The sequence below is a fragment of the Indicator indicator genome, chromosome 9 (genome assembly GCF_027791375.1).
Source record: "Indicator indicator isolate 239-I01 chromosome 9, UM_Iind_1.1, whole genome shotgun sequence".
NCBI classification, from domain to species: Eukaryota; Metazoa; Chordata; class Aves; order Piciformes; family Indicatoridae; genus Indicator; species Indicator indicator.
In genome coordinates, this window is record NC_072018.1 from 13834935 (window position 1) to 13847625 (window position 12691).

The 12691-nt window shown below is 44.2% G+C and overlaps 1 protein-coding gene across 1 annotated transcript; it reads left to right on the plus strand.

Moving 5' to 3' along the window:
* The first annotated feature begins 5674 nt into the window (after positions 1–5674).
* Positions 5675–11193, plus strand: ALKAL2 (ALK and LTK ligand 2). The gene is made up of 4 exons (XM_054383829.1): positions 5675–5933; positions 8399–8452; positions 8565–8645; positions 11129–11193. Exons 1-4 carry the CDS (start codon positions 5675–5677, stop codon positions 11191–11193), a joined length of 459 nt encoding a protein of 152 aa, XP_054239804.1.
* Positions 11194–12691: the final 1498 nt, after the last annotated feature.

Genomic DNA, 12691 nt, shown 5'->3' on the forward strand with positions numbered 1-12691 from the left:
AAAACATATTCTGCATTTTCAGTGCTTGGAGCAGAGAATTTGGAAAGTATCATCTGTTGGATGCCATGCATATATTTTGCTATATAGGTTGAAAAAGTAACTATCACATATGTAGATTCCATGTGTGTGGACAATGTTGTGGAAATCCAGTTGTCTTATCAATCAACTGACATGTACACAATTAACCTTACAGAGTTACCAGCTCTATCTCATTCCATCACATTTATCTCTAGCAAGACTGACATGTAACCTGAAGAATAAATACCACTTTTCTGTCAGTTTTCAAGCTTTTCTGTTGGTTTTCAAGCCAACAGTGCAACTTAACTGCAGATTTTTGTAAGCTGATGAGATATTTAAGGGGAAAAAATGCATTTTGGAATATTTTTTTGGGGTTCTGAGATCCATAAAGAGTAATGTAAGAAGCATCTTTGCAGTCTAGTCTTATGATGTCCACTGGAATTTTCTCCCAAGTGTAAGCTCAGTTCATTTATTGGTTATGAGCCTGATTTAGACAATCAGCTCTGTTCTGCAATCACTTCAAAAAATGTTGCACTTGCTTTTATTAAATATAGATAGGGACCCTTATGTCTGTTATAATCAGCAGAAACAAGAGAATGCTTGAAGCTGTAGGGCTCTTAGCATGAAAATTTCACCAGTCTTAGACGACAGAACTGAAGGGAACACATTTTCTCATTTTCATATACATCACAAAAGTAAAAGAAGTCAAGATATGTTTCCTTTAGCATGGCATAACAGAATGGAATTGGAGAAAACAGTGACTGAAGTGTGTTATTTAACATAGCTAGAAATTCTGCTTGGCATTTGTTCTGAATCCCAAATATAGTGCCTCTGTTTCATAACCACTAAGGGAACATGGAAGTGTACACTGGTTAAAACTATCCACCAAATAGTGCTTTTGATCTTCTCATTCATGTGTGCTAACTTCACAAGCTCCTGATTCTTAGGATCTTGATGTTTACTTTAAAGATGTGACATTTTTAATAACACTGTAGATTGATCTATTCATAGTTTTTGATGGCAGAAGAGTTGACCAACTTTACATGCTGTTAAAATAAGCCAAAAAATCACAGCAGATGTTTTAAAATGAAACCTCCGACTCCGGGACAAGACAAAATGCTCATTAAATACATTACCTCTATAATCTGATCTCCCAGGTTCATGTTGCTTTTCGAGACTGAGTTTCACATCTCACTCTCTCCCTACTTTCAAGAAAAGCAAGAAGGTTTTTGTCCTGGATGGGAAGGTGTGTTTATCTCTGCCTGAAGGGAGTAAAACTTACATCTTGTAAATCCCAGAAGAATGCTTTCTTTGCTACTCTAGATGCTTAGTGATGACAAGAGTCAGGCACTTCACAGTATCCATGGAAAAAGCCCAAGAACCTGTGAGTGGTCACGGCAGCCAGTGCGCCTATTCACTTTAGAAGCCTCAGGAGTCAGACTGAGGGTGGGTGGAAGTCTCAGGGATGGCAGTTTTGGCAGTATAGATGCAGAGCAGCAACTTGGTAGCAAGTAGGTAGGCAGTTTAGATGGAACCCTGAGAAAACACGCTTAAGAAAAATGTAACCTGTTGGAAATTAAATTATCCAAAATCAACTGGTGTGAATTTCAATAAACTTCACTGAAGTCATGGGAACTATTGCGCATATTTGTATAATTCAGTGTAAACACAACAGATTGTTGCCTCAGCTTCTGCATGCACAAAGAAGCAACAAGTTGTTTATTTACCTACCTCCTATCTCAGATATCTTCATGGTACTTTGATTCTACTTCTATATTAGTAAATTTAAGGGAATGTTCCTAAGCACTGCAATAAAATCATCTATGATGTTAATTCGTCCTTGCTGTGTCTTTGGTCCATGCCAGTTACCCCATTTCTGGACTCATTGTAGAGTTACCTCCTAAGAGGGATTAAAGCAGTTTCTGATTGTGTCCGCTCTCTCTTCAAAAGAAAGCAAGCTACATTAGCCATACTACTCAACAGCTCAAAGGTTGTTCCACACCAGCTGGTCTCTGTGTCAGACAGGACAGACAGGTCTGGGTACTTACTAGGAAAGACGCAGCCTGACATTCCCGAGTTGAATTAGTGTGCACTCAAAACAGACTGCTCCTTCGTAAGGGATGGTGACCAAAAATAACACAGAAATTGTAGCTGTAAGCTAGAAGAGATTCAATCCAGGTGTTTAGTTGGCTTCCCGGACACCTCTTTCATTTCTGTAGCTGTATCTACCTTTTTCCAGAGATTACTTCAGGTGGAGGACTGCTTGAAATGTAATTATAGAAAGAGAACACCAGGCTGTGTACTACCTCATTTTCTACTTTGCCTGTCTCCATTGGGTGACCCTAACATGTCAATATTTGATATGACTAACTTGTAAATACAACCATAGTCATGCAAAGATTTTCTCACTGTTTAACTTCTTGTTCAATTAATGTTATTTTTTTTCCCCGTGAGTCTTAAAGTGACTGGAAACAAACCACAAAGCCAAAGAGGAGGTGGGATTTTGGACACCTGACAACATGTTCTTGCTCAGTCTTGCCTCTGGATGTGTTTCTTCATCGTGTGGCTTATTTTTGCCTTCTTTTTTTTTTTTTTCCCAATAACTTCACTCTGAGCACATGGTCTGAGATCTTTGTAGCAATAGACATGCATACCATTATATGTTGTTTTTAAAGGAAAGATAAATTGGCTAGCATAGATTAAAATAACACAAGTGTAGGGCCAATGGACACAAACTAGAACACAGAAGATTCCGTGTAAATATGAGGGGGAGCCTCTTTACTTTGAGGGTGTCGGAGCACTAGAGGAAGATGCCCTGAGTGGTGATGGACTCTCCTGCTCTGGAGGCATTCAAAACGCACCTGGACGTGTCCCCGTGTGATTTACTCTATATGACCTTGCTCTAGCAGCGGAGGTTGAACTAGATGATCTTCGGAGGCCCCTTCCAACCCCATTCTTCTGGGATTCTGTATTTAAAGAACACAACCCCGGCCCGGCGGGGAGCGGCGATTCCCCTGAGGGACAGCTAAACTACCTCTAGCGGCCGCGCCCCTCAGCGCCGCCCGGCCGCGGGCTGAGGGAGAGAGGCAGGCAGCTCTGGGGGCTCAGGCTCAACAGTGGCCGCTGGGGGTCGCTGTTGCTGCTGACTGAGGAGGGGCCGGCGGCGCGCACTACCTGTCCGCGGGGGCCTGCCGCGGGCGCCTGTCCGCCCGTACCGGCCGGCCCGTGCGCACTCGCGCCCTCCACCGCTGCTGCCACCTCAGGAGGCGGACCCCGAGAGGTTCCTGCTCCCAGCTCGTGGTCTTGCAGTGTTTGGGAAGTGCGCCTGCCACGCGATCCAGCCCCCTGTTTGCCCCGTTTCAGCTGGCAAGGGAGAGGTTTTATCCGCACAATCAAAGTAAACAGAAAGTTCCGCCGGATCGTGTTTCACCCTCTCTGCTCTGCACGTTACGAGGGGCTCTGCAGGGAAGACGGCGTATTTGGGCTGCGTTTATTTATGCTGTGTTTGTCTGTTTATTTCTGGGGAGGCGGCTCTGGCAAGAGAGGGGTCTAGCTCTTAGAGGGAAGCATAAACGCTTGCAGGAGGCTGTTTCCCCACTCACCGTCCACCAGCGGCTCCTCACGCCGCCTCCACCCCTTCGCTCACGCTGTCACCCGGCGCTGAGGGAGCCTGCGGAGCTCGCCTGACAGCGACACTGCCTTCGCTCTCCTCCTCCTCTCCCCACTCGGCCCCGCCGGGAGCGCTTCCAGGCAGCGCCGCGCCGCGAGCCCAGGAAGCTGCCTCGCCACCCGGGACTGCCCTTGCCAAGAATCGGCGAGAAAGGCGACACGCCCGCCTCTTCCACCCAGACCTCGCTCCAGCCACCTTTCCGCCAGCTTCCCGCTCGGAGGGAGCAGAAAATAGCCTTCCCCTTCCCCGGTAGCTCGCCCCCGCCCCGACACCTCCCTCCCCTTCCCTGCCGCAGACAGACCCGGCATTCCCGGTAAACAGGCGGCTTCCCTGCCCGCTCCCACGGCGCGGTCCCCCGTGGGGGGCGACAGAGAACGCCGTGGCTGCGGCCGCGGGGCAAGGGACCCGCCTGACGGGGAGCCGCGCCAGGGTCATGAATATTTCAGAGGCTCCTCAGCGAGTTTCTAATTAAAGGCTCGTGCGAGGCGCGCCCCCCTATGCCTTCGGTCCCCATCTTCTCGCCGCCGCCCCCTCCCACTCCATGCACACACTTGGGACCGTCTCCTTACGTCGGAGAGAGGCGAAGGAGTGACTGAGCCCTACCCGGGAGAGCCGAACGAGGGGGAGGGACGGGGGGGGGACCGGGGCGGGAGGGAAGGGAGGGCGGGAAGGGGGCGACTTGTGCAAGCAGCGACGCTCCCGAGGTTGCCAAGTGGACTTTTATTGTTTTCCACCCACTTCCAAGTCGATACTATCTACCGTCTCATGTCCATCCTATAGCCTATATAAGCGGCTGTGCTGGGGCTGACGGCGATGGAGTAGTTTGTGGATACAGTGAGAGTGCAGGGACGGGAGGGGGGAACGAGCACGCCAACCGCGGAAAACTTGGACTCCCCGCCGCTCGCCGCACGCTGCCGTTCGAGGAGAGCCAGTGGAGACGCTCCCGTGGGGAAGACACTCCCCGGACGGAGACACAGGTAAAGCGGCCGGGAGGCGATGAAAAGCCTCCTTCCTTCCTCTCTTCCCCACGACCCCATCCCTTTTCGCCCCACTGAGCACGAGCGCTGCGTGCGGCGGAACCGGTGGCACTGCTGGGCCACGCCGGTGACAGGACGCGGACGCCGCCGGACTCCCGCCGAAGTTGTCATGGAAGAGCCGCCACGCACCGCGGGGCAGCCGTGTGCGTGGGTCGGCCGCCCACGGCACGCCGGCATAGGGGGCACCCAGCCGTCCGATGGCGAGTGGCCCCGGGGATAAGGCAGCGTGCTCCACCGCGGCTGGGTGCAACTGTGTGGACATCGCCGCCCGCGACCCTTCCCCTAGCTGGGAAAGGGAAAGCACAGAAGAAAAAAAAAAAAAAAAAAAAAAAAGGCACGGCTGGCGTTACCGTGCGCTGCCCCCCAACCGCGCACCACCTATCCCGCCCGCAGCCCCGCAGCGAGGGCTGGGGGGCTCACTCAGTGCGCAGCCGCTGTGGCTCTACGGAAAAAAAAAAAAAAAAAAGAAAAAAAAAAGAACAACCAAACGAACAAAAACCACCAACAACAAAAAAGCAAACTTCGGGGAAAGTTGTCGCCCCTCGCCCGCGCTTCTCCACTCCCCCGTCGCGTACTGCTAGCCCGTCGAAGCGGGAGATCTGCTCCGCCCGGACGCAGGGGCCAAGGGTCCCGTCGCGGCCCTTCCGCGGGACTCCTGCGAGCGCAGGCTGCCGGGAGGGTGGGCGCTGGGGTGGTTGTTCCCCGGGGGCGGCTCGGTGGGGCAGGCGCTGGCAGCCGTGGGGCTGACGGAGCGCGCTGGGCTCCCGTCTTCTGTCACCTGCGAAGCGGTCTCCGCGCTTCCCTCCTGCTGTCACGTTTCCGATTTCACCCGCATGAGCGTCCCCACGTCCGACCCACCCCCCTTTTTCTCTTCCTGTGAAAATAGGAGGCTTCCCACGAGCGGATTCTTCCTTTCCTGCTGCTTCTGCATCCCTCTGGTCAGACTGCAATGAGTGGACTAAGGTCTTCTGGGTTGCTGGGGCTGCTGCTCTTAACACTCTCGGCAGGATATTGCAAAGAGAAAACCGACTCTGCAGATTTGAAGGACAGGCAAAGTCTCCTAAATCTGATCATGGAGATCATCCAGGAACTGAAAAGGTACCACCTGGAGAAGGACAGTGGGCTGCAGTACTTCTCCAAGCACGACTATAGCTTAGATCGAAGAGAAGTGCCAGACTATGGAGGATACCAGGATGAACAGAGAGTTGGTAAGTCACAGTCCATGACTTAGGAGATTTTTTTTTTTCCTTTCTATACCACCTTGGTGAATGAGATATCACATCAGGTTACTAATCAAGGATTCACCACTCAAAATACCTGCAGATTCCTTTTGGTATCAGCAAGACACAGATGGCAAATACGGAATAGAAAAACTCCATTCACATCTCAGAGTCTCTCCGGATAATGTACTCAACTGAAAGTCCAACTTCCTGTGTGCTGGCTTTGAACAAAACCTATCAAAATGGGGAAAAACTGAAGTGGGCTGAGATAAAAAGAATAAGGAATGGAAACATTCTTTTTTTCTTGGAAGTTTACCACTTCTTAAAATGTGCTTAGTTTGTTTCTTGACAATGACCCTAGCAAGAATTCGTATAGTATGTCTTTGTAGATCTCACATCTAGAAAGCTTTCCTGCAGCTCAGCCTCAGTAAACCTTTCACACTGCTGGTTAGTTCTTTCTGTGCTCTGAAGGCAGCACCTTTGAAATACTAGGGAATTGAAACCTAGTGCTCCTCTGTAACTGTACAAGCAATGACCACTTTGGGATACTCCTACAATCATCCTCCTACTGGTTTGAGTGGCTCTTGTCTAACCTGCAGTGAAAGCCTGGGTTGCTTTGTTAAGTTGTTCAGGGTTGTGAAGAACCATCTGGAAGCAGTTGTACCAAGCTACAGTGACTGATAGCTACTGCTCAGTTTCATGATACACTTCTGTGCATCCAGTTGAAAGTTGATTTGGCTTCTCCTGATGCCATATCTAATTTACTATTCACAGTCACTCCCGAACTCCTGCAGCACTACTGGTGCTCATTGTACTCCTACTGAAAGTGACTTTCTCAATATTTTCTAATAGATGTCTTTTTTCAAAAGTAGTTTTCATGTCACCAGTATGCTATTTATTTTACCTTTATTGGTCTCATAAGCCCTAATCCTACCTTTTCTTCATTCTCATTCATATTCACATATTTTCACAATTTGCATTTGTTGTTGGTTGTCATGAAAATGTTACTTCTCCATCTGGATGATTAATCAATATATAAAGGCAGACAATTTTATTGCGCTTAAGATCAGCACAGTAAGAACATTGTGTTTTATAAATGTTAAAAAGTTAAGGAGGCCAGACTGGACAGGGAACCCTGATCTGCAAGAACTCTAAATTTCAGCATAGTATGTGGGCATAGCTTTTGGCCACCTTAAATCAGCATACTGGTGTAAAACATCTGGTTTGTGCTGAACAGTTCTCTATGTAAATAATAACCCTACTTCAGAGTGGATTAGTTGGTAGTGGTGTTGCTGACTCCTAAACTGGATTTTTCATTCGGTTACTACAATGGATTTATTCCCAGCAACTCTGAAAAAGGAACTACTGCCTAGAGTCTTTCATTTCATTTTTGGCATCACTTTCTCAGTGAGCCTGTCCCATGGGAAATTTCTGAGTGAAGCATGTGTGTTTTTAGTGCTCTTCATGACATAATTAGGTCAAATATGATAAGGTCAATTTTACTTACACTGACTAAAGTTAGAAGTAAATGAAGAATGACTTTCGAGAAGTGTCTAACCTCACAAGTGAATCAGATCTGGATGGAAATGCTCTCTGCTTTGTATCTGATAAGAGGTGCCAGGGGAATGAAAAAGGCTGCTTAGGCATTTATGGTCAAATAAATAAAGCACCATGTAGTGTATCATACACAATCAGCACTAAGCTATCAGCATAGAGTTCATAACAGAAAGCAATCAAAGATAGCTGTAAATCAGGAAGACACCAGCAAGGGTTAGGGCTAAAATGGATTTCAGTAAACCAGTTTCATTTTGCCATCTACTGAACACAAAACACAAGGCGGTAAACCACAAACATAGGGAGCCAGAAGAGAGCAATTTGCTTGGGATCATTTCCTGTGAATTTTATTTACTGCTAAAGGGAAGAAGAAGAAAAAAAAATTCCTGTAAGTAGATCAATCCAGTTTCATGATTACAGCAGGACAGTGCTTGTACAAATAACACTTGTGACAAAAGAGCAGATATATTTGTATAAGAGAAATAAAAGACACAATCCCAAACTTCAGTGTAACTTTGGATTTTTGCCACTATCAGAGTGTGCTATTTCTGAGCAACCATGGCCTAAAATTTCTGAAAAAGTTAAATCTGGGTAAACCTGATAATATAATTCATAGCTAAAATCTGACTCTTATTTAACGTCATCATTCTTAATGACTGCACACCTAGCAGACAACTCATTTCATCATAGTGTGTTTCACAATGCATTTCACAGTGGCTTCTTATGTAAAACTAATGCTTGCAATTTGGCCTGCTGTATGCAAAGGACTTTTGACCTTTGTGCATCTGTCAAGGCATAGAGGTGATGTTTGCTGGACAGAGTTTATTCCCTGTCCGCATGCTATGCTTGGCAAGCATAGCTCCAGCGCAGCAGTGACTATTCTTTATTCTGTCCAACAGAAATAGTTCCCAGAGATCTGAGGATGAAAGACAAGTTCTTAAAGCATTTAACAGGTATGTTTTAATTTTGCATTGGTATCCTTCATTTCATGTACATACCATGAATTGCACTACTCTTCCCTGTGAGCTGTACTAATTTATTTCTTATTTTTTCTTTATATTTCAGGTCCACTTTACTTTAGCCCAAAATGTAGTAAACACTTTCATCGACTTTATCACAATACAAGGGACTGCACCATCCCAGCATGTAAGTGCCAAAACTAGACTTCCATAAAACAGCAACTGTGTAGAATGGACATATACCTTGCTTCCTTAGGCGCTGATGGATGTGCCTCTTTGGTTCCAAACCAAAGCTGTTTGCTTGCCACAGAAACACAACCTCTCTCACAAACCTCACATATTTGATTTCTAATGCTGTCAATTAAAGATAGGATCAGAAATCCATGTGGGGTTACATATTTTGTAGACATTTTCTATTTTGACTATTCAGCTACCAATCTCAATGATGTTGACATGGAATATTTGCAACCCTTGTCTTCAGTGAATTACAAAAGCATGATTTCCTAAAGCTCAGTAAAATAATGAAATAATTAAATAGAAAAGTGCTGATGGAAACAAATAAGCAAATGCAGTTTATGATCTCATCAGCACAGATAATTAAAAAAAGCAAATCAAACACTGAGAGTTATCAGTCAGAAGATAGTTCTAGGTTCATAGTGAGGTAGACCTGTTCAGGAAGCAGATGCTATTTTAGTACAGCCTTTTCAGAATGGAAGCACACTTTATTTTACTTGTCTGAGGTCAAACAGTTGGGTCAGTAGCAAAGCTGGGAATAGAAACAAGAGTTACAGTTTCCAAGTTTCAAGTATTAATAAATATTCCAGGCCAATATATTTTAAAGGCATATTTGGTAAGAATTGCAGACTTTTCCCCTGTTACTAAGGCATCAGATTAGGAATACCTTGGAAAGGTAAGAATTTATAGATAGTGGTTAACCAGATCACGTTCCATTTACATGGATAGAGGTTGCTTATAACAACAAATGGTCATATTGTCCTTTTCACAACACAGCACAAACACCATTTGACTCAGCCCTAAAGAGTACTCCCAGCTGTGATGCTGCCAACTGGAGTTGGTTTTAAAGCCTTTTCCTCCTGACAGGTGACATACTCACCAGTATAATGTCAGGATAATGGCAATTACAGCATATCTGTGCTGCAAGTTAGGGATTGTTAACATTGCATCTCTAGGAAACATCAGATGCAGTTACTCATTAATGAAATAATGCCTAACGAAAATCAACAGCAGTCACCAGACTGGACTGACTAGTGTCTCCTTCAAGTGACTTTCTTCTAGGAAAATGAGGTAAACATCGTATTTCAATTCTTCACACACATTGTGATGCTACTTTTTGAGATTTTCCTGGTTTCAGGTAATACTCTGCATTCCATGTAGAAATTCAAAGGCCAAATAACAAAGAAATTGAAAGCATCTATGATGCTGCAACATGGTGGTAGCCAGTACAAAAGCATTTTGTTGGCATATCTTCTAGTCATTACCTAAAAAATAGTTTATTCTGCTGTCTGTCCATAACCAGCTTTCACAATATTTGCTTTCAGTTTGCCACATTAAAGAAAAAAAAAATTCTTAGCTTTTCATTGGTTCTGCCCCTTATGAATACATTAAAAAGCAGGAGGTACTTAAAATAAGAACTACTACTAATAGGGCTGCTGTGGAAGAAAATTTTACTAGTTTTAAGATGAGACTCTATACACTTATGAATGAGTTTGTGTGACGTGGTCACCTATATGGGCTGGACTTAACATTCCTATTGACTAAGAGATATTATTTGCCTAATTTAACAGTTTTTCCAGGAAGACCATTTATTGGAGAGTTCTACTACTTAAGCTGATACACTTGCTTACTGAGGGTTGCATTTCAAAGATGGATGAGCACTACTTACTCGTCCTCTGGTACAGAAATACTACAGTCACATGTTTAGATCCCACAGTGAAGCACATTTGTATACATACGCTTGGAGAGCCTCCAAGCACATTGGTGCTATTTGTTTTTAGATAACTATGCAGAAGTCTGTTGCATAGTGACATGTGCCATTACACATGGCTTTCACTTATGCAATTTTTACACACTCCTTTTTACATGGTGAAGTGTCTGGAGAACAGGTTTTGTGAGGAGCAGCTAAGGGAACTGAGGCTGTTTAGTCTGGAGAGGAGGCTGAGGGGAGACCTCATTGTTCTCTACAACTCCGTCAAAGGAGGTTGGTGCCAGGTGGTTGTTGGTCTCGTCTTAGTAACAAGTGATAGGATGAGAACAAGCTGTCTCAAGTTGCACCTGGGGAGGTTCAGGTGGGATATTAGAAGAAAGTTGTTGATTGAAAGGGTTCTCAAAGGCGGGAACAGGCTCCCCAGGGAGGTGGTTGAATCCTTATCCCTGGAGGTGTTACAGAGATGGGGTGCTGAGAGACATGGTTTAACCATCAGACTTGGTAGAGTTAGATAATTGTTAGATTTTGTGATCTTCAAGGTCTTTTCCAACCAAAGCAATTCTATGACTTCTAAGTCTAAGGAATTGATTTCAATAGTGTTGAAAACAAAGGTGTTACTTGAACTTTATTCTTACAACAATTTGCACATTTATCAATTTTGATATTTAAAGGTAAAAATGGTTATTTTAGTAATCTGTTTATGCTCTTTATTTTTTTCATGACAGACTATAAAAGATGTGCCAGGCTTCTTACTCGGTTGGCAGTAAGCCCAATGTGCATGGAAGGATAAAGGTAAGCTTCTTCATAACACTAACAACATTCAACTGTATAGCAAAGCAGTGGATTTCGTGTTTCATACATGAAAATTCATAGGACTATAGTAAGTCATCTTTTGGCTGAGGTATTCCCTTTTCAGAGTACTTGAAGTACCTCATTTCATCTCACAAATATTGGCAGTAACTAAAGGGTACCCCCTTACTGGAAGTCATCATAGAGAAATCTGGGTGCATCCGCTGTGAATTATTCGCAACAGCATATAGTCTGCAGATACTGTGACAGAACAAAACACAACAGCTGTAGCTTATTTTTTAAGGGTTGAGTCAGTACACAACTGCCTGCATTGGCAGCAGCAGCAGCAGCCCTTTTTTCTGTGTGCAGCTGTGGATCTGTGGTGTACATTTAGTATTAGTTAATGTATACATAGCTGTACACATGAAAGCTTCATAAATGCAGATATGTTGCAGGTGCTTTTATAGTAGCTCAATTGAAATGCATTGTTAGTAACATTGCTGAACTAACTAAGCTGCTCTGATTTCTTGGAATTTTCATTGTGTTCACTTGTCAAGTCTATGGGTTTCTTCCCTCCCTTTTTGCCTAGATGTGCCTCTAATTCCTACAAATGCTTGGGAAATTTTGCCATACGCCAACCCAACCAACCAAAAATGTACTTCCAAACTATCTCTATTTCTAGAAGGCTGTGTTGGGTTGACAGTTGGACTTGATGATCTTAGAGGTCTTTTCCAATCTTAATGATTCTGTGTTGGAGTATAAAAGGACTGATTTACATTTTGTCCTCAAAATGCTTATCTGAGACTAAAATGTGACCTCTGACAAAGGGATATTCAAAAACCTGTGTTGATTTGTCAGGAACAAATGCTGTCAAACTTTAACTCTCTTACAAAATACACACCTTGTGGAGAGTCAGTGAGAAAAAGCAAGAGATGCTAAGCATCTTAGTTTTATTGGTTTAAAGCACTAGCACTGTTTTGCATGACATTGTCACAAGCAAGCCAGGGAAACGTGAAAAAGAAACATAAAAATGTCTGGAAAAAAAACAGAAAGAAGTTATTAGTGCTTCACTGTCAAACTGGAAGAAAGTATTGAACACAGTCACACAGCTTCATTATAGCTATGATATTGTTCAATATTTTAATTAATAACTCAGGTAGTGGAAGACAGGATATTTATGGGTGACTGTAGTGTAGGAGAAGCAACCATGATTGCATACAATCTTGAAACTGAAAATAATCCTGAAATATTAGCTGAATAGTCTAAAACCAGGATAAGACTTAAAGGAAAGAGCAGAACTATGAAGTCATGAAGGAGTAATCAGCTGCACAAATACATGGCAAGTTGTGAATAGCTAGACATAATTCTGTAGAAAATACAGGAGCTGTAGTAGATCACATATGAAACGTGTCAACCGTGTCACATTTGAAAGAGGACAAACAACTTACTGGAATTTATTAATAGAAACACTGTTTATAAACCACTTGAAACAGTCACTG

Excerpts from the sequence above, each read along its gene's own strand:
- ALKAL2 (XM_054383829.1), top strand. The coding sequence starts at position 5,675 with ATGAGTGGACTAAGGTCTTCTGGGTTGCTGGGGCTGCTGCTCTTAACA. Across the intron at positions 5,934-8,398 it reads CCAGGATGAACAGAGAGTTG|AAATAGTTCCCAGAGATCTG; the intron begins GTAAGTCACAGT and ends TCTGTCCAACAG. Across the intron at positions 8,646-11,128 it reads GGACTGCACCATCCCAGCAT|ACTATAAAAGATGTGCCAGG; the intron begins GTAAGTGCCAAA and ends TTTTCATGACAG.